The sequence below is a fragment of the Egretta garzetta genome, unplaced genomic scaffold, assembly GCF_000687185.1.
Source record: "Egretta garzetta isolate BGI_Z169 unplaced genomic scaffold, ASM68718v1 scaffold172, whole genome shotgun sequence".
Lineage (NCBI taxonomy): Eukaryota > Metazoa > Chordata > Aves > Pelecaniformes > Ardeidae > Egretta > Egretta garzetta.
In genome coordinates, this window is record NW_009258951.1 from 4,524,034 (window position 1) to 4,545,164 (window position 21,131).

Here is a 21,131-nt window from a genome sequence, read left to right on the forward strand (position 1 = left end):
CACCAGGACCACCTGAAAGGCAAAGGACTCTGAGGTACCTCTTCACAAAGCTGGCACTGCTCACTCATGCTGATTGCTGCTACATCTGCCTGGTTTTCACATCTGCATCTCTAAAAGGCTAACAGTCTAGTGCAGATTTTTTCATCAGCCAGAAATATGTAACTCTCAAACCGTTTCCTCAGGTTTTCTTAAAAAAAAAAAATCCCCCAACCCATAAGACTAATCAGAACCTGTTAAACATTTTAAGTGCACCTGCTAAAATACCATTTTCACAAAGCTTTCATCCACAGAGTTCGATTCTGTTTACTAGCAACTTGTTGACGGGGCCAAGAACTGCTAAATCAAAGCAAATTTCCCACTGTGCCTCTTGAAACTTTTTGCTGCCCTCCAGGCTTCAGTGGAATAGCAGTTTGCATTTTGTACTTTCCTGTATTTCATTCTTGCCACAAGAGCATCTGAATTCAGCATGAAATCTAAATGAACTCTTGCCAGTCTTTGCTTTTTATGGCCAGTATCACACTGAGGATTTTTATTTCTGCATTTAAAGACTAGGTCTTCACTTGTGAACAAGTGTGTGTACACGCGTGTTTGTGTATAAATGTATGTATCTGCGACAGATTCCTTGTCTTATTGACTAGCACGCTAAATCAAAGCCATATGACCTAAGAAAGCTGACTGATAAATAAATATCCACTAATGATTAGACATTTAATCAGCCTCTTTGTTAGGATGTTCCCTCTCTCCAGCCACCGCATCTCTAACTGAACTGCAGAAGGACTATTGCAGGCACACAGGCTTTATCATGGAGAAAGAATTAAGTTGCATTGACTTGTGCCATTTGTGGTAAAATAATCACCGCCTTTCTGATAAGACAAAGCAAGGACCGTTTCTTGGAAAGATTTGTTTATATATAAAATCGTGCCTTGGAAGAAATATATATTTAATTTCATGTATATTTAGGAGTACCAACTGGATCTTAATATATCACAAAGAAACAAAATTTTCTTCCTTGCAAGGCAGTCCAAGGGAACAGTTACTTGTGACTTTCGCTTGAATGTGTCATCACACATTCAAGACCCTGTTTGGAGTTAAGCCTTCCTAGAACATGGTAATACATTTTTTCCCCAATTACAAACAGAAGGTGAGGGCTGTATACTTCAGTGCGAAGTTTTTTATGTAGGAGAAAGCAAAAAGCAGATGGGGAATAACATCACATTAACTGAGACAGGCAAGAGCGGCTTGCAACAGACTGCATCCGAGACACATCCTGCTACAGACACCTTACATAGCTAGAGAAAATCTCAAACTGGAAAATATTCAAACGAAAAAGTATGCATGAAAAAATCAGCACATTTATAGGTGTTTGGAAGTCAGTGTAGTACTAGGAGGCCAGAATAACTTCACAGCTGGAGAATTCATAGCAGTGACCACTCCTGCAAAGATTTATCAACTCCCTGCCAGCTCTGCCCACTGACCGGAGATTTTCCATGTGCAAAAGTCTTTTTATAACATCTTGAACTTCAGCTTTGACCTCTATTTTGAAACGACTTTTTCCTACTCAGTCACCCAACAGATTTTGCAAACAAATAGGTGTTTGTGTCACAGGACATTTAGATCATTTGAAGTAATTATACACCACTTTATCAGTTGTTTTTTCTCTGTTGTAGCTATGGACAATATGTTGAGGTCTAATTGGAATAGCAAGACTATTATTTTTTCTCCTTTATTAAACTGCTGAGCACTTAAGAAAACTGTTCATGTTCAGTCAAAATACCGTCAAATTACAGATGAGTTCTGTTTCAACTTCTGGTTTTGCTTCTATGAAAAAAAAAGTAAGATTAATTCAAACTATTTCAATGTCTTTCCCCCAACAGACTTGCTCTGCTAGCAAGTGTCCTTCAATTTGCATCACAGCTGTCATGGTCATTCCCAAAAAGTGTATTTCTATGTCTCCCAATCTTAGAATACGATGTTTTCTTGCAACGCAGCTGCTCAGTTGATAAATCAAAGAAATAGTCTCATCTTAAGCAGAGAAGAATCTTCCAACCAGAAGTACAATGCTGCATGATTTCTCCAAAGTAGTTCAGAAATTCAAAAAATAATAATCGTATGGTTTTGGCACAGTAAATAAGAATCAAATTCAGACTGAAGAGCCATAGTTATGAGACATCAGCAGCCTTTATAATATGGCAAAAGTTTCTCGTCTTTTCTACCTTCCCTCAATACGTAACAAATCGAAAGTCAGTTTTTCCAACTTAACTTTTTTCAAAAAGAGCATGTGCACTGAACTCTGGGGGATACTATTGCCATCAATATTTACCGTTGGATGGTCATTACCTCAAAACCAGACTAAGGTATTACAGGATTGAGGAAGATCAAATAATCACAGAACATGAGTATGACTATATCCAGATTTTAAAATTGCATTATTTCTCTGAAGAGAAGCCATGTATTAAGATAGGATTAATTTAAGATAGGACTAACAAATCCAATAATACAATAATTATTTTAAAGGATCATGTTTACAATAGATACTCAAAATATTTTGAAAGCAAAATGTGGTTTCCACAATGGAAGAACTAGTGAAACAAGTTTTTGTATACCACCACTCCATTTCAATGACAGATATAATATACACAGCAAATGCTCAACCTCTGACATGCTAACACAGCTTTACAGAGGTACTAAAAAAATTCCCTATATTTTCCACTTGGAACAATTTAAAATAACAAATCTTCAAGGCCCTCTTGACTAACAGAGACCTAAACACCCATAATGCTCACAGATTTTTCTTCATCTTCTAGATGGTCTATCTTGACTTCTCCATTCCTGACATTTGGCTCTGATAAATTTTGTCGATGAGCAGCTGTAGCGTTCAAATAGCAATTTTTTCAGTGAGACCTCTTGCTCTTTTTCAGTTGGTGAAATATCACAACGTTTCCTCCAAGTATTCTTACCTTTTTGCTAAAGAAATCTCCACCTTTTCTTCAGGATGGAAGAAAACTTTGTTAATTGGGTTCTCTCTCATACTTTACATGCATTTCATGGCCTCTGTTTTCCTATATTAGCACACATGAGTTCAACAGTCTTTGAACAAGTTCCCGCAGAGTGAGACCATTGTCCACCCAAGGCATTCCCCTGACATAATAGATAGTTGTCATTCCGGTCATCTGTCAGCCAAACAAGGGCTGAAAACACCATCTGGGAGAATCACAAGAGGACAGGCTATTAGTCCTGGACATCCTAACAAAAAGCAGAAATTAATTTGATACAGCTGCGCAACACTGCAGTTCTTATCCTCTTCTTGCTCTTCCTCATTCCTTTCCTGACATACTTGCACACGCTAAATCTTTTCTTTTTTGGTCTCAAAGCTCTGTTTCCATTTCATCTAGATGAATGTCTTGCAACTACAGAAGCCTTGAGAATTTTAATCTGCAGGAAAGGCAGCAGCCGCATCAAGATTACAACCGGGGAGTGATGAATTATTCAGCCAACATAAATCTACAATTTTTACTGTATGGACAATTTTAAAAAATTATGAATTTCACTTTTAGGGCAGTTTTAAGCAATGTTTATGAAGCGGGAGCAAAAAGTTACCCCAAACTCCCTAATCACCTCCCTTGTTCAATCCAGTCTGCATTGACACAGTAAGGATTATAGGCTAACCATCTCCTTCCTACAGCCAAATCACAAGCGAGTTGTATACCTATAAGCAATGAAAGCAAAATGTCACTGATCTTAAACATATACCCATGTAATAACAGATTTCATTTTAAGTAAGATCTCTCTTAGCTCTTAATAAACCTCTATTAAATATACTTTCAGGGCATGAAACCTTTATGGTTATTACCTGCTTTCAACTTAAAAAGAACAGTAACATTGTGGAGTCTGACGTCCTACTGTTTACGTATGCACTATGACCAAACACGCAGAATGTTTCTCCCCACACTTGATTCATTAAATGAGTATGCATGCAAATTTCTTGTCCAGGAAAAAAAGAAGCATTACTAACACTGATGAAATCCAGATATAGTGCTTTGCAAGCTTCCCTATTCATGTTTCAAAACCATCTAAATCCAGGCTGTCAAATTCAGATTGGAATTCAGGATATGAAGATTTAAAGTCTGTACTTAAAAAGCTGTCTATTAAATAACAAAACCTAATATCCATAGAATGAGTAATTAGTACTAAATTCTCTCATATAGCTGAATCTGAAACAGAACTTTTATCTTCTCTTACTAGCTAGAAATCTCAATTCCATCCTAATGAACAACGATCTGGTTTCATGCACAAACACCAAGTATTAACTCCCACAATAGCTAACAAATATTTCATTTGAGCAGTTAAACATTTCAACTTTGTTGGTGGGGAAAATGAAGAGGAATTAAGTAGGTCTGGTGGAGACAGCAGAAGATATATTTACACTGAAGATAATCTATACTACTGTGCTGAAGTGCTAATTTTAAATAGCTGCTTTGCATATTGCTAGCACATGGCTGTTGCAAGATGGAGACTCACACAGGCTAACTTTACACATCTTTATTCAGTCTCAAAGGGTGCTGCAACAGCTACACAAGCCGTGGTACTCGCGCTACTTCAAACAAGCTTGCACGTGCCACAGTCACAGTGGTGCCTTACTTGCCAAACTATCATAACCTGATACAATTGTGCATTCTATTGCAATATTGCTCCTCTTCTTAAGAAACATTTAAAATGAATGCTAAATTATAGCTTCGGGCTTCTGTACAAGCTGCTCTTTTTCCCTGATTAAGAAGTCACAAGGCAAAGCAGGAGTTGGCTCTCCGCAAATCTTGAAGTACGTTATCAAGGTGCACTGCAACTACAAGAGAGCTACTGATACCCGAGACTTTGCACTTGTACTCTTATATCACCTCTCGCTCCAACATGAGAATACCTATTATGAAACGCACAGAAATATATTAAGATCCTGTGCATCTTGCTCACAGAATACCCATCTTTTCCACTTTTGTCTCAAACAAGAAATGGCTCTTCTATCAAGATCTTTGGAAACAACACAACTGGAAGCAGAAGAGACTGACGAATACCTAAGAAAACTCTCTTTACAGCTGCTTCCACACACAGAGATATTTTTGCGTTGTCACTGCTTCGGTCTGGGCTGGTGGTGGCTTTCATTAGGAGATCCTTGAGAAAGAGCTATCCAGCTGCAGGAGCAGTGGTGTCCATGATTATCTCACACACACACACACACACACACACAAAAGCACAACAAAGCCAACTTCTGTAAGTCACTTCAGTATATGGGTCCCTCTTGATCTTTGTTTCAACCTTTGTTTTCAAGTCAAAACTGATATTCTTATGTTTCCCGGAATGAATCAAGAAACAAATGAATTGATTTTGGTTTTCTATATAAAGGAATGGAAGAGACTTGGCTTGTTTCACTTTTATTCTTCAAACTTTCCCTCAAATCTCACTTTGGACTGAAGAGATCTTCAGTTTCTATTCTTTGATAAATTGAGAAGTCAAGCTCTTTTTATGCTGTAAATAGTGCCCCATAATGCTGTAAGTTCTGCTAATGAAAGAAGAAGAGTGATAAGAAAGCAAGCCTGCACTTATGCCTCCCCTTTAAGGTACATGCCCCACAGTCACCAGGGACCTGACAGGTATGCGAGGCATGCATCAGGCAGTTAAGCCCATCCTTACTTTGGTCCCTTTGGAATTCAACTATATTTTAAAATAGCTCTGATTTTTTCAAGTTCATGCAAATAAGAGATCATCAACATGTTTACTAATTCCAAGTGGTTCAAATGGTCTCAAATATTGAAAATTATCACATTTGAAATAGTAAGGTAGCATAACAGGGACAGGTCAAAGCAACATTGGCCTCATATCTCCTACTGAAGTGCAGGGAACGCTGGTAACTCCTAAAGCAGCCCAGATCCTTCTCTAATTTATCAACCAAGAGCACCATAGCTGGAGAGTTAGAAGAAAAACTGCAGAGCGCTGCCAATGCTACACCACTGCTGGAGTTCCCTCCAGGCGTCTGTGCGCCTGCGTATGCCCACGTGAGTCCAGGGCCAGAGCTTTCAAAACCCAGATGCAAAGAGGTGCTCGCACAAACTCCTGAAGTACATTCATGGGAACAGTGCTCCCCAGGACACCAGCATCTGCAGACATACATTGATAAAAAAGTTTTCCTGGGTATTTTGACTCATTTTCTTCCTATAAAGACGGTTTCATGACAGGCTCTTGAACTCTGACATTTGAATAAGGTCTTGGGTATTACGGCTTAGTGATTAAAGTAGAGAAGGCATTGGTGATGCATTTTGAAACCATTTATTGGGGAATCTAGATTCTCTGGCAGCTCAGGGCCTGGGTATTAGCTCACTCCTCCCAGTAATTACTTCTCCCTACAAACTATTTACTTACTTGCTCCTTTTGAGCACTCATCTGCTCACTCTCCCCCCCACCCCCACAATCCCCCAATATCTTAGTAATTCTTGCTGCACAAAACTAATGTCTCTAGGTTCTTTCCAGTGGTGTGGAGTTGTTTAAGCTTTAAGTGATGGCAAGATCCCTGTTCAGCTGGGTATACACGCACCTTCTTCATTTGGTTCATTTGATTTCTTCTCCTCATGTGGCTATACAGAGGCATAGTAAAACACAGATACCCCACTCCCATTTTAATTAATTTAAATTTCCTTATATTGTTCCCAACTCATCCCTTTTCACCTTGAAACACCTCTCACTGCTAAGGGCAGTTTTCTTGCGATACAGCACTTTAATTCAAGAAAGATCAGGTTTTATTAATGTAACTTTAAGAGTCAAAACCAAAAACTCTTAACTAGATCTTCTGGGCCATTTTCATGAAAAGAATAAAAAAAAAAACCCCATGTTCCCTAATTTAACTTTTCTTTCCTTATTTAAATCAGAAAATATTACCCATACGCACTTCCAGCCTCCACACTGCTGCCGTGTTCACATCCCCAGCCTCTTAGAAGTTGGTCTCCCGGATCAAAAGCTTCCAGAAGATTTTAGTCTTCCAGGGCATTTATTTAACTCTCAACACCAGAGAATTAGAGAGAAGAAAGAGTACTGCCTCAGGAACCCATGCTGCAACACCTGCAGCAGCTAAATTGCAAGCAATAGATTGCTTGCAGTGACTTGCCTTTATGTGGCTCAAGAGAGGACAAATTATGCAAAGTTTTCAAGTCTTGCCATTAGCTCTCTACACTGAAAAACTCTTGTTGGCAAAAAAAGGGAACGCAATTCTCCCTTCCAGAGAAGCAGGTGAACACCAAGATTAAGTTCAGCTTCTCCCCCAACACAATAGATATGGGCTGGAAGCTCTGAGGGTTAATTCAGCTAAATGGTTATGCGCCTGGGTCTCCTGAAACTGCCAGGCAAACCCCCTCCAGCTCCAGAAATGACTGATGAAGTGCCAGAGTCACAGGTCACGCACATGAGGAGTTCATGACATCCGCAGCAAGTTTCAACTATCAAATCAGCCACCGGGACTGGAAGTTCACTTAATGAGAAACCAAGCTGTCCTCCTCACCCTTGTCATGTCCAACAGAGCTGGTCAGTGACCAGCTATGACTAACAGCTGGCCATCTTCTCGCACTCAAGCCTTGTTATTTAGATCACTTTTTAAATGAAAAATTCTGTTTCACAAAAAAATGCTGAAAAAATTAATTTAAAATATGACAAATGTAGCACAGCACTTGCCCCAGGTTCAAATCAGAGTTTGTCACAGTGACACATCAGTGACATTATTTTGGCATGAAAGACGACCACAAACATCCACAGTACCGATGTGAAATAAGCCTTGATGCTGCTGGTTCTTGGGTACCATTACTTTCTTGATAACCACATTAAGAAAAGAAACTGAAGACTGCAAAACGCAGCAGGTAGAAGATGGTGTTACATTAAGTAACAGAAGGCACACAGTTAACGATGTCTGTGTCTGACAGAGAAAAAAAAGGAGGAGTTGCACCTGGGAGAGAAGGAGAGGGGGACTATAAAGTTCTATTTTCAGTTGTGTTACTGACTTGTATCAGATCAGCCAAGGGACATATGCAGAAATTTAAGCCTGTAAAATGATCTGAAAACACCTGTTCACAGAGGTATAATATGTTTTCATGACACACTTTTGAAATACTTAGGATCAGAAGCACGGTGAGGACGACTTAAAGCCCCTGTGACAGACAAAATGCTAAGCTTTCAATTTGTATATTAAAAAAAAATAATCTCAGTTAAACAGTGTTTGTCACTGAAATTGTATTTAGCTCTTCTATCAATTGGGAGTTCTGGGAAACTCAGTAACAAAACATTCCAGTAAAAATAGCTCTCTTTACTATAATAGGTTTGAGGTTACGGCCTTTCATATTATTCATCAACACGATTTTCACCTTCCTTCACAGTCAGGTTTTTCCTTAATAAGAGGCGCTCAACCTGCATGCCAAAAAAGCTTTTAAAACCTACATTTGAAACAACTAATTCCAATACGCTGCTGGATACACTTTCTTTTGGCTCTTCTGCCATGGCATCATTATGTTGTTTATAGTTTATTAGAAGCAGCTATCTCAATTGCCAGTCTTGAAAGTTTACATGAACACTTTAGAATATACAAACTTCAACTTATGCAATTTCAGTGTGGAGTGCAAAACCCAACACATCCCAAGAGATTCTCTAATCCACTCAGAGTTATTTTTCTAGTCATCACTTGCAGACCTGCAACATGAACCAGTATGCAGCTACCATCTTGAGCTGCTAGATGACACCATCAGGCAGACTAACACTGTTCTTTACAAGGAGGCAGACAAGTTAGATAAAAGTTGTTTTTTTAAAAAAACCCACATTATTTAAAAATAAAACTATTAACAAAATTAGATGTCAAAGCCTAAGAATATAATCACCTTAACAGGGTAACTAATTAAAATAGATTAGAAACAGCGCATATTTGCCTCTGAAGGTTGAAGGGAAATGGAGTTACCGAATGGGTAATACCAAGGTGCCACCTCCTGCCAGAGCCACTAGGGTGGAGCCTTTGAGCAGATTTAAATGAGGACACCAATACTCAAGCAAAGAATGCCTTACAGAACAGCAGGTTCTCCTAAGCAGGAAAAGATGTGGGAGTTTTGAAGTTATTGACTATCTTATCATCATTCTCTTTGAAGAGGTCGTAGGTTAGCTTGATCAGGTAGAATTACCTCCAATTCTTGTCTGTCCTGCTCTAATTCAAGTTACAACTGGAGTCTGAGGGGATGGAATCTGACCTCATCACGGACAATCTGGCCACCGAGTCCAGGTCTCAGGAAGAGATGCTTGATAAGAGGACCTCCATTACAAAACCGACCTTAAAAGTCCCAGAAGTGTGTCTCAAATCAATTCACCCTCCAGGTGCTTAAAATGTTGTGTACAATTAGTTCTAGATGTAAATCATTCAATAACTTCTAACAAATGTAGATACATTATTTGGCCTCTCATTTAGTTTGTTGTTCTGCTTTTATTTACAGTTACGATATCCACACAATAACAGGGCAAAAAAAAAATCTCAAAGAAAAAATTTATAGTAAATACCATTCTCCTTTTCAGAAACAATACAAAATAAAAATAATGTGAATCAGTATATCACAATACATAATTGCTAAATAAATACTGAAGCAAAAAAAGAATTCAGGTTGATGATTTAAATGACTGTCAATTTAAAGCATCACAGAAAATGCTTATTTAAAGCACTGATTGAAATAATTCCATCCCGGAGGCAGGAGATTGCTCCTGCCCTCAAAGTTAAAAATAATATCACCATTAACCTCAGCAACAATTTCCTAATTGCCAAAGATTACAAATCTTTTATGCAACATTCATCCACAGAGAATTCAGTCACTCTACTTTGCCTTTCAAAACTGCAACTGTAATAGCAGTTGTAAGGCAAGTCCCTTTTAAAGAGTCAAACTTATGTGATGTATTTTATATGAAAGCATAAAACATTTTGCAAAATGAAAAAGTCTGCCATATCAATCTCTTTATAAATTAATGTAGCACCTCACATTACTATTTATGCATGAAACATAAGCAAGAAGAGGGGCTGCTTGGAGCTCTTCTCTGACATGTTGATGCCAATTGGCACTATGAAACAGGCCTACATTTTGTTCTCTAAGCCCTGAGCAATAAGGACTGTCAATATGTGCCAGCAAACCAGTGACCATCAGAAGAAACAAAGAGGGCAAAGTTTAGTCTTCAGAGCATCCAGAGTTACAAAACTGTTAGCGCTCTTTCAAAAGCCATAAAGAAACTCTGCCAAAATGCACACTCACGTTCTCTGTTTCACTCAAACATGCACAGAGAGAGAAAAAATAGTATTCATCCTAAACCACAGCAATAACCCGTACACATACATCGCTCAGGTTTTGGATCTGAGGCAGTACATAAACAATGGTACATTGAAACTGAGAGTAGTTTTCCCTATGGCTGCCTGGTGATCTTGCTAGGACAGTTTGCTATTTAATATGTCCAGTCGTACAGCAAGCTACAACGCAAAAAACACACACAATTCTCCATTTTCTCCTCTAGTCACATTCTTGTCTTCAAGTCCCAAGCTCCACTTCTCATCTCCCTCAGCCCCCTCCAGCATTGGAGTCCCTGTGCCTTGTTATTTCAGTAAAAACACTGGATGCTTTCAATTGCATGGTCAGAAAAGGTAGCAACAGCTTTTTTCAAGCATTTAGTAAAAATTTCCTTTCCTTGTCATGGTTCAGAGTTAACTGCATCTCCAAGCACATAGTACAAGGCCACTCACCTTCACCTCTCTCCGCTGGGAGTCCCAGCAGCATCCTGCCCACAGACAAGTGAGCTTAGCCCTCACATCAGCAGCTGTGATCAGGTGTGCTGAGCATCATGACCCCAGTATCAGGTGATCATTATCATAGGCCTTTCACAACAAAATCTTGTTTAATCTCAATTATAGGAGAACATGAGTTACAACACAACCACCCACATGTACTGTAGTCCTGCATAGGACTTTGGTCAGTTTGGCGTCTCCCAGTGAATGCCACTTTGGGGAAATGAGATTGTCTCCTTCCCAGGATTGCTGTTCCTCTCCTCCTTGCGAACCAGAGACTGGTTTTATCTACTCTGTAGTTATTTTCCTACTTCTCCCTGTGTGATTTCCCTTTTCTTCCATACCAATAAAGGGCCAAACTTAGGATGATCAGGAGTAGAAATCTAATGAATATACTAGTTTTGTTCAGTGTGATCATCCATACTCTAGTCCAACTTCCCAGTTTCTCAGCAGAAATAAACCCACTGTAGCCACATCACATATATGTCAGATTAAAAAAAAAAGCATTAATAGCACCTTCTACTACCTACATAGTGTCCTATACCCTTCTGAAAAGACCTAAGTAATAATTTTTTTTAAAAAAGGCTAGAAAAATTAGAAAAAGAACATTCACACTCAAATGCAGAAAAGTAGATGAAAGCTCAGGGGTATAAACATTACGAAAACTAAGGAGTCAAGCATGTTTCATCCTCCCGTTCCTCCTACTCCCACACTAAGTTTCCATTCCTGAAGCACACAGCCTCAAATAGACATTTTATTTAATGCTGATCACAATCAAATATTTCAATACCTCAGCTTCAGTGTGTGTTTAGAGGAAACACACATTTCAGAGAAAGTTTAGGCAATTCTGTGGTGCAATCCGTGCATAGACTACCTGCAAAGAAATCATGTTCCCATTTAAAGTGCAAGTTTAAAGAAGTGCAAGCGAGCTGTAGCACACCAGAGAACCATATTATGGGCCACGCACTTCCACTTATCAGAAGAAATGTTTCATGCCCTCCAGCAGTTTTCTATCTGGTAGAGAACGAAAAAGTAAAGAGATTTATTACATTAAAAAGCATATTGATTGAAAGCAGTACTGTATGACAGTTTTAGCTATTATAACAGAACTTAATAAAATCAAATGTTTACCCCTGAAGGGGATTTTGAAAAAAAAAAAAAAATAAGCCTTTTCAACATTTACGACAACGAGAAAATTTGCAAGGGATAACATTTTAGTGCTGAAAGTAAATGCAAATAAATGTTCATTTCTCCGGGGGAGCTTTGAGGTTTGCCGACATGACGTGCTATGGATAATTGCATTGTGGTTTAGCAGTTAAAACACGTACTTTGATTGTCTGGCTGGAGATGTCAGCTGCTCACACAGCTGTGAATCAGACAAGGTCGGAGATGATGAGAGCCGGCAATGTTTCAGCATCATAATCAATTTGTATCAGCAGCAGTAGGATTGGTATTCTGTGCTGCCATGCAGCTCTCAGAAGTTCGTTATGGCATCCAACCGAACGAACGATGCTTCTTCCTCTCCCCTTGACTGCTTTGCTCTGTCACTCAACAACTCAGACCCTGTGCCTCTGTCCCGGCTCAGTGCCATACGTACCTGCCCAGCAGCTACTTCCCTGGAATAACTTTTCTACAGGAGTAGAAAGAAAGGTAGATTTTTCCATTCATATTAGTTTATGGCTTGCAAATTATTCTAGACCTGAAAGCGTAGTCTTAAAAAGTACTTTCTGTTCTTTTTGTTCTTCAGTGTAATCAAGATAGTTCACTTAGATCAGATCAGGTGAACAGCTCTGCCATCTAAGTATCAGGCCTTATGGCATAAATGGGCAGTTATTTAAACTACAAGTTACACACTCTCACCAGTCTCCCCTACTTACCCTGACTCAAGTATTTATTAGTATTCTGGCATCCACAAACCTGTTTTCTTGGAAACTGCATGAAATTTACTTTTTTTAAAGCTACGCTGCTTTCAAATGAATGCTCTACATCTGGCAGTGAGTTTTACACTGCTTTAATAAAAACTCTAGCTAAACAACAGGAGTAAAAGCACACAAACAGCCCAAAAGAAAGAAATTCTCCAACTTGTTGCAACTACCAATTCTGCATACAACTTATAACAGCCCAGACATCACGAGCTGTCTCTATGTACATCTTTGTCAGGATGGAAACTTCCTTTTGGGCATGCCTTGTCCGTCATCTTTGTTGCCTTACTACCTTCAGGGTGAACTGAAACTCTACAGGGGTAATAAAGGGAAAGGATCATTAAATCTTCATGATCTTCCTTTACGTGGAAGATCTCCTGAGCTGTCTATGAGCTAGAGAAACTGGTCTGTCCAGCTAGACTGGTATCTAGTAACAGAGTCACTGCACATTGATAACTCATAGTTATGTAAAAGCTGTTTTAAAGAAAAAAGAGCCTCACTCATACCTACTCTCTATTTCGGAAGGCGGTGCCACAGGGCGTACATTCCCAAACTTGTTACAGAGGTTTTCCAACTGGGGCACGCACGCACACTGCTAGGAACATGCAGATCATTTTAATCAGCATGGATGTGCCACACGGTGTGAGCAGCAGCAGCTCATGTTACTGCTTGCCTTTGGCCTCCTGCCCAAGATGCAGGCCGAGCACCCCAGCGCTGCTGTACAGCTCCTCCTGGGTCTGCTTGGGTCCCAGCACACACAAGGACCTACCTGGTGCAAAGACCCAAGGGCTGGCATGGGCAAACAGAGCACAGCTTCTCGAGGTAGAGCATCCATAAATGGATGAAGGCGTAAGCTTCATGGGATGCTCAGGTACAAAAGCATGGTCACAAAATTGCCTGGACAGCCAGGGACATGGGCGCATGGGTGAGGAGGCTTGCTTTGCGGGGGCACAGAGTAGGGGGCATGGCAGTAGGGTCCAAAGGGTGGGTGAGTTCACTTAAACTTTAAGTTTTTAACAAATACTACAGTGAAGAAGTGGAGCTAGAGGCATATGACTTCCTGTGCGTAATTATAGCAGCTGCTGCCCTTAAATTAGTTTTGGGAACTCTCCTTTCAAGGGCATAGATGCAAACCAAAGGTCACTACACAAGGAGTATATAAGCATTTTGTTTCTTTTTTTACACCTATCAGAATCTATGCTGTGCTTAAAGCAAAGAGCAAGTCTTGAACCTTGAGACCCAAGAAACAGTGCCAGATACCTTTTGATTGCCTTTCTGGGTCACAAAACTTGACCAGTCTTGTGCATGACCATTTTCGGAGAGATTAGCATGTTCAAAGGCTCCTGGGGATGGGGGAAAGGTGCAGCACTGCCCGTAGTTTCACTTCTGTGAAGGCAATACGTATGCGCTGAGGAAGCACACTTGATGGGCCAGAAGAAGAGGGACAGGGCTGAAGGGTCCTGAGGGCAAGGGAAAATTTAGAGGTGCCAGATGCAGTACATGGGAACCCAGCAACTGGTACGGGGCCTTCCTACAGGGCCAAGACTGCTGTAGGGAATTGCAATCACCAGCCAAAACCAGACAGCAGCAAAACAAAGCATCCATATGCCAGGAGATAGTTTAAGAAGTGAAACTGCTAGAAGCCAAAACTCAGTTTTAAGGAACAATTTACACCATAAATATTTGGATCTCTAACAACAAGGAGGAAGGAGAAATACCACTCTGGTCCAAAAGAGCTGCTGAAAGCATGACACTCAAGACAGAGCTAGAGCAATCTGCTGTTTTATCTAACCCCACATGACAGAAGAATGCGAACTTTTTTTCTCTCACACTATTAAACACAAAAATGTCCACGTTCCTGACCTGCAGAACAGAATCAAAATCCTACTGCCTCAAAACTGTATTTAAATTTGTTTATTATACATCCAAGCTGGACACCAGGTAAAGCAGGACTAGATAACAAGCCTTCACCATTGCCTATGCTGTGTGGTAAGCAGCAAATCAGCACATTTTTAAGCAATTTAAGACATTGCTCATTTCTGAGCCTTGATCCATCTTTAGAGATTGCTTATGTATCTAAGGACGCGGCCCCAGGAGTGCTACCGCAGGCTATCAAGTTAAAAAGCGTCAGGCACTCTAACAACTGCGGTCTGAACATTCCTGTTTGGTAGCTGTGAAATATTCTCCCCATCTACGGCAATGGTTAAGCTGCCGGGCATCGACCACGCAACAAGAGCACGCACACAAATACTTCCTATGGAGTAGTCAGAGTTACTCAAGTTCACGGAGAAACTTAAATTACTTTCATAATCTGAAAGCATCTAAGAATCAAAATTGATTTAATTAAACCAGTGGCAGTCAGTTGGCTGCCTGTGTGCCCAAACATGGAAGCACTGATTCAAGCTAAGCTGGCAGACTACATTTAAAATTAATTGACTTTTTGGTTTTTATAAAAATTGAAAAAGACTCAATTTTACATCCAATGATACAGCTGTGAATGGCAGCGATAAGAGTTCCTACTTCCAATTACATATTTGACAACATTTTAATCAATTTTAAGTCACAGTTTTGTACAGCAAATGAGCATATAGCGTAGATACAAAAATCAAATAAGCGTGGTTCTGTAGGGTGTAACGTGATATCCAAGAATCAAAATTTGGATAAAATAAACAAAGAGACAGAAACGTTCCTATATATCATTTTGGCTTATATTTTAGGCCACTTCTGTGGAATTTATAAGCAGATTTGAGATCTGCATATCAACATGACCTCACCTATGTAAATATTTTTTCAAACATTTCAGCACTTTTTTTTTCCAAACATTTCAGCACTTTGCAGAGGATTCTGTATTAGAAACTGAAGGAAATTACTATAAAAGGAAAACCATCCCAGCAGTTTCTTTTTAAAAACTGCAGAGCCTCAGAGGCTTCTCCTTACAACTAGGCTATAACATCCATAAAAACTCAAAGCTTTTGGTTGATTTATTCTTAAATTTAAAAAAATCTCAAGCCATTAATCCTGCATCGCCTTCACTCAAAGTATGATAGATAAATTTTCATCACTAAATTTGCTTGAGTAGTTCAGGATCAGAAGAACAGGTTTTGAATTAGCAGATCCAGATAAATTTAGAAAAAAACAAACTTGTTAGCTTTCTCTTCTTTAAACACAGCACAAACACTTTCTGCTATTAGGGTCAGAAACTAAGGAAAAAAAAAATCCAAAGATCACCAAAATAAAAATATTAGCTCATTAGTTCATATTCGGTAGAAGGCAGACATTATCTTCCAACTGTCAACCATCATCTCCAATTAAAATGGAATAAATTTCCCCCTATCAATGCCTGAAAAGATGCTCATCATCACAGCACAGCCTACACTCAGGTGAGTTCAGGTCATCAGTTTGTGAAGGGGTTAAGAATCACATTAACTGGTATGAACACAAGTGTATAGACACTATCTCCTATCCTGTCAGTATGATTTACAGCTGCTCTCCTGATATCCTCACGTTTGGTAAATTTACAGTAGTTTACCCATTCGCCTTCACTGAGGACAAAGTCATCTCATTTTCACTAAAGGAGAATACGCCCACGAGCTATTACCACAGTACACAACATTTCAGAAGTTCCCTTCCCAACCTAACCTCGCAGACGACTTTTTTGTTGCGGCGGGTCTGAAGTCGACAGCAAGTTCACCCCAATGAATCAGGGAAGAATTAATCACGCTTTCAAGTACCTGTATTTTAAATGTGCAGCAGGCTGATTTAAACACAGCTGGCACAGTGCCCTCTTCTCCAGGCCTTACCTCAGCATTCATGTTTCCATAGTCTCAGACAACGCTAGTAAGGACTTTCACCATTATCTTCTGACCTTTCCTTTTTTTTTTTTTTGTCTTTGTAAGTTAATCAGTAACCAGAGACTTCTGCCAACAGTTTGTGCTACTGCTTTCAAGGTCCTGCGGCACACAGAGCATTACGTGACTCTGTATGTGGTCACAAACATTAGCCATTTATACAGCAAATTCCCTCCTTTCACATTTAGGCTCCCCAATATCTCCCTACATTATGAATAAAAATAAAGGTGTTTTTCACATACTGCAACACTATATCAGCAACTCTAAAAACCAATTATATCATGCAAGATGCTCTTACCCACACCTACAGATCATAAGGAACAAGCCTTGCCATATTCCTATTTAAGGAGGCTAAGAGAAATAAAAAGAGCAAGACAGTTTTTATGAGACAGTTACTGAGCTTTAATTTCCCACTGTCGTTATCCACATCAGTTTACGACTGCAAACAAGCGCAGGCAGCATATAAGGTACTATCTATTACTATAATTATTTTTAAAGTCTTTACCTCATAGGGTTAGGAAAAAACAATGATAGTCAACATAGCCATAACCATAAAACTGCAGATGGTAGCTGAGCTACTTTGCTCTTGTCTAATACTGAGATCACATTAAACTGAGTGCTTAAACCTTAAATATTTGAGAAAAGAACCCTTTAGTAAATGCTAGTTAAAATAGTTAAATCATTCTGATTAAGCACCCATCCTTTCCTTTGCTCAGCTTTCAAGCTTACTGTTTGTTATCTTATCATTTATGTAGTTTGCCACATCTCAATGTTCCAGTCTAGACAGCCCTGAGAGAGCAGACAAATACTTTCTTCTCTCCTTCTTTGATTGTAAGTTAGATCCCCTGGAAGACTCCTTTGGCCAAAGTCATTCAATGAGACAACAGGCAGAAACTTTTTTTCACTTTACTACTTCTTTGCCCTCCATCACCTGTTCTGCATTATTATATTATTATTATTTAATCTTCAAGAAACAAACTTTTTATAAAAGGAAGATTGCACTACACACCATTTATCGAGTTTTATCTCTGATGTGTTATTGCCTTTTACAAGTAATTGCAGCAGCACACCAGATTCTTAGCTGTAACACTGAGCATTAATAATTATTTTTGCTTATCGCTTTCTCATCAAGCCAGCCACAAAATTTAAGTAAATGGCTGCCAACCTACTCAGGCTAAAATTGTAAGATGGAAGAGGAAATGACAGAAAAGTAGAATTTATGCAAAATGTTGGCAAGATTTAAGCAAAACCCAGAAATCTTCATAAATTAGCACTACGCAGTAATTCACATTACTTGAATCATGCTTCTCTACCCTTCCACTTCAACATGATACTGCAGGAAGTAATTAATGGAAACACACTCCCTTGTATTTAGCTGGGAAGAATTACTCTACCATCTCATTTGTGGTATTGTCTATATAAAAAAAAACCAAACAAACATTTCCCCATATAGAACAGTTTGTTTCACATGTAACTCCAGAGATTAGCACTTCTTTGTTCTTTAAATACACATAAAGAAATTTAACGGGAACCCATATGGAAAATTTAACCTTCACAAAGGCTTTACTACATCTATAGGTAAAGAGTTCCACAGTCGTTTATCTTTCAAAAAAAAAAAAAAAAAAGACATCTAGAAAACTAATTCAAATAGAGACCTGAAATTTAGTATTAGGTACTATGGATTAAATAAAGCATTAATTTTTGCTATTTCTTTTCCCTCCCCTCTTTTCTACTCAAAACTACAAAACCTGCTTAGATTAATACCTATTTTTATTTTTTGCTATATGCACAGCACACTGTTCATGCTCTTCTGATCAGTTTTACATAAAATCTAAAGCTAGAAACTAGTTATGTCCTCAGTGATTAGGCACCGATTTTTGTAGGAGCAAAGGCCACTAAGAACATCTGAGGATTTCATTAGGAAGATAAATAAGAGATACTAGATACATATATTTTTAAAATATCAACTTCAGTAAGGTTCAGGGAAAGATCTGCTCAACCTTTCAAAATGACAGGCCTCATACAAAAGCCTCACACTTTGTCACTGAATCAGTTAGAGCAAGTTCTGAGGAATGAGGATACAAAAGACAAATGAGTTTTTCACAGATCCAGTGTATCTTATGGATGTAATTCCAAGATCCACAACAAATCAACCAAAAATATATACAGGGCACATTCATGACATTTAGCTATTCTCCGTGTTAGATTTGGATTATTTAGTATATTGAGTTTGCAGTCGAGTGTAGGGCAAGATACATGTATGATACAAAATAAAGCAAGAAATAATTTCACAATGCCAAAGTCTAAGTGTGTGTATCATACTCCTATCTGTAACAATCTCATAATACTGTTTAAAAACATGACACAGATATTCCTGCAAACTTGTTTTGGCTGATCAGTTCAGACAAGGAAAACTGTCAGTTTAAACAAAGGGGAAGAAGGCAGAAGACAGAGCACAAGCACCTTCTGCCAAAGCCTGCGAAAACAAAAGAGCCAGTTGTACCAAATACACTGATCAGAGCTAATACTCCTTCAGGAGATCCGCACCAGTTTGCGCTATGTACACATTTCTGCCTGTATTCCTTACAGGCCAAGGAATAGTGTGTGAACTGGCACAAGTATGCCAGTAAGAGTTGGCACAACTGTGCCCCAGTTGAAATCAGACATAAAAAAGAAAACAGGTTCACAACCAGAATTTGTTACGAAACCGACAATTTTCAGTATCTGAAGTGTTTACGTTATTTTAAAGGGGGCAAAACGCTCGACACCGCGAGGCAGCAGTAGGACAGATGACTGACTCCCTTTACAACCGCGCAGGCAGCATTAGAGCAGCTTTTTGATTACGTGCCTAAGGCCTGGATTTTTCAGGCAGCACTCACAGGTTTGGAGGGGCAGCAGCTGCCATCCTTGTGCTCCATTAGTGTCTGGTCACTGCCAATGCTTTTCTAGGAAGGACTTTTGACTACTTGATCTGTGAAAGCAGCTGGAAGAACACCCAAGCTCTCTTGCTGCCTTACCCTCCTCGGCAGGAGCACTTATGTGAAAAACTTCAACATTTTTCTCCAGCTTCCATCATCCCAGCAAAGCCCGCAAGGTAATCTCATACCCAGCGTAATGGTTGCTAGAGCTAATTTGTCACACAAGGACAAATTCTTTGTCCTCTTCCACAGTTATGAAACATGTGCTTTGTGCTATACAAAAAGCTGTGTGGCAGCACCACAACCCTAAATGAAGAGGAAGCTATAGTTTCAACATTTGTCATCTGTAATAAATGAAGTATCCCATCAAGCCGTAATACTAATTACATAGCACAACATAAAGAGATTCACCCTGCCTAAAAAAGTTAAGAGGTTAAACACCAGGAAGTTTCAAAATGACAGTTTTCCTGGCTTTCCACTAGGGAGGGGACAAGTATGACAGCATGGTTGTAACAACTTAAAAACGACATGTAATTCACAAACACGATACTCATTCTCAGGGACTCGCTGGTCCTCACAGGAGGGTGAATTACTGCGAAGACACATTTTATACACACTGGCTTTAAGGCTGCACACGCTTCTGCCTTTAAGAGGACTGCTCTCTAACCACTGCTGATGAGCACAGCTCCTGACAGGAGGGGGAGACCAGCCCTGTGCCAAAATCAGATCACACCACACTTCCCTGTAACAAAAGATGACTCCAGGGAGTTTGTGCTCATCATCGTTATTCCACACACGTAAGAGCCACCTCCAACGGCTTTTACTTCAATTAAACCTTTACTACTGTAAAGGGCAGAGGGGTATAAACACATTTATGTCGCACCGATCATGGAAGGGGCAATGAGAGATAAAAGGAATGGAGTACTGCTCCCTTTCCGTATTTAGAGACTTTGCCCCCGCCACCAAAAAAAAACCAAAAACAAAAACAAACCTAAGACACAACCCCGCCAAACAATGTCTCAAGATAACCGCACAAACCTGGTGAGTAAAACACATCCATTCCTTGCCTTGCAACCATCTTCCCCCCCCCCTTTTTTTTTTTCCAGCTGAGCACTTGCCTCTCCTCCGTGCCCATCAAATATCCCGAAGATGGAGGGGTGAGTCTTGTTCACCAGGTCAGTGATTACTTCAAACCTGTCCTCCATGTGATCCCTCCGGCCTTGGATGGAGTAGACAGCCACGTTGTGGCTCTTGAACTCCCAGGTCTTGGAGAACTCTGCGTCCAGCACGTCTAGCCCCCCGAGCCTGTCATTCTGCATGATCTCGGCCACCTTGCCCTTCACCATCTTCACCGCATCCCTGCTGGACTTAACAATGGTTTTCACCTCATCCGTGTGGAAGAAATAACTCCACAGGGCCAGGCTGATGCACAGCAAAAACAGGGTCTCCGGTCTAAGCAAGAAGTAACGCATGATCCGACCCAGCAGAGACAGCAAAGTCATTGTATCCTCTATCATTTATTATCGAGACCGTGTATCCCCACACCATGCAACGCGCACCCCGGCGGCTGGGATGGCTCTGAGCCGAGGCAGCCAGTCAGTGCATGCTCCGCTGGGGCGCA

General features: G+C 39.8%; 1 protein-coding gene across 1 annotated transcript in view; it reads right to left on the reverse strand.

The window, feature by feature from the left end:
* The window catches only part of PPM1L (protein phosphatase, Mg2+/Mn2+ dependent 1L), a 98,035-nt gene extending 77,053 nt beyond the window's left edge, over positions 1 to 20,982 (reverse strand). Inside the window, exon 1 of the mRNA XM_009634441.2 lies at positions 20,629 to 20,982. Coding sequence (XP_009632736.2) covers positions 20,629 to 20,982 — 354 coding nt within the window. The remainder of the gene's footprint in view (positions 1 to 20,628) is intronic.
* Between the last annotated feature and the right edge of the window lie 149 nt (positions 20,983 to 21,131).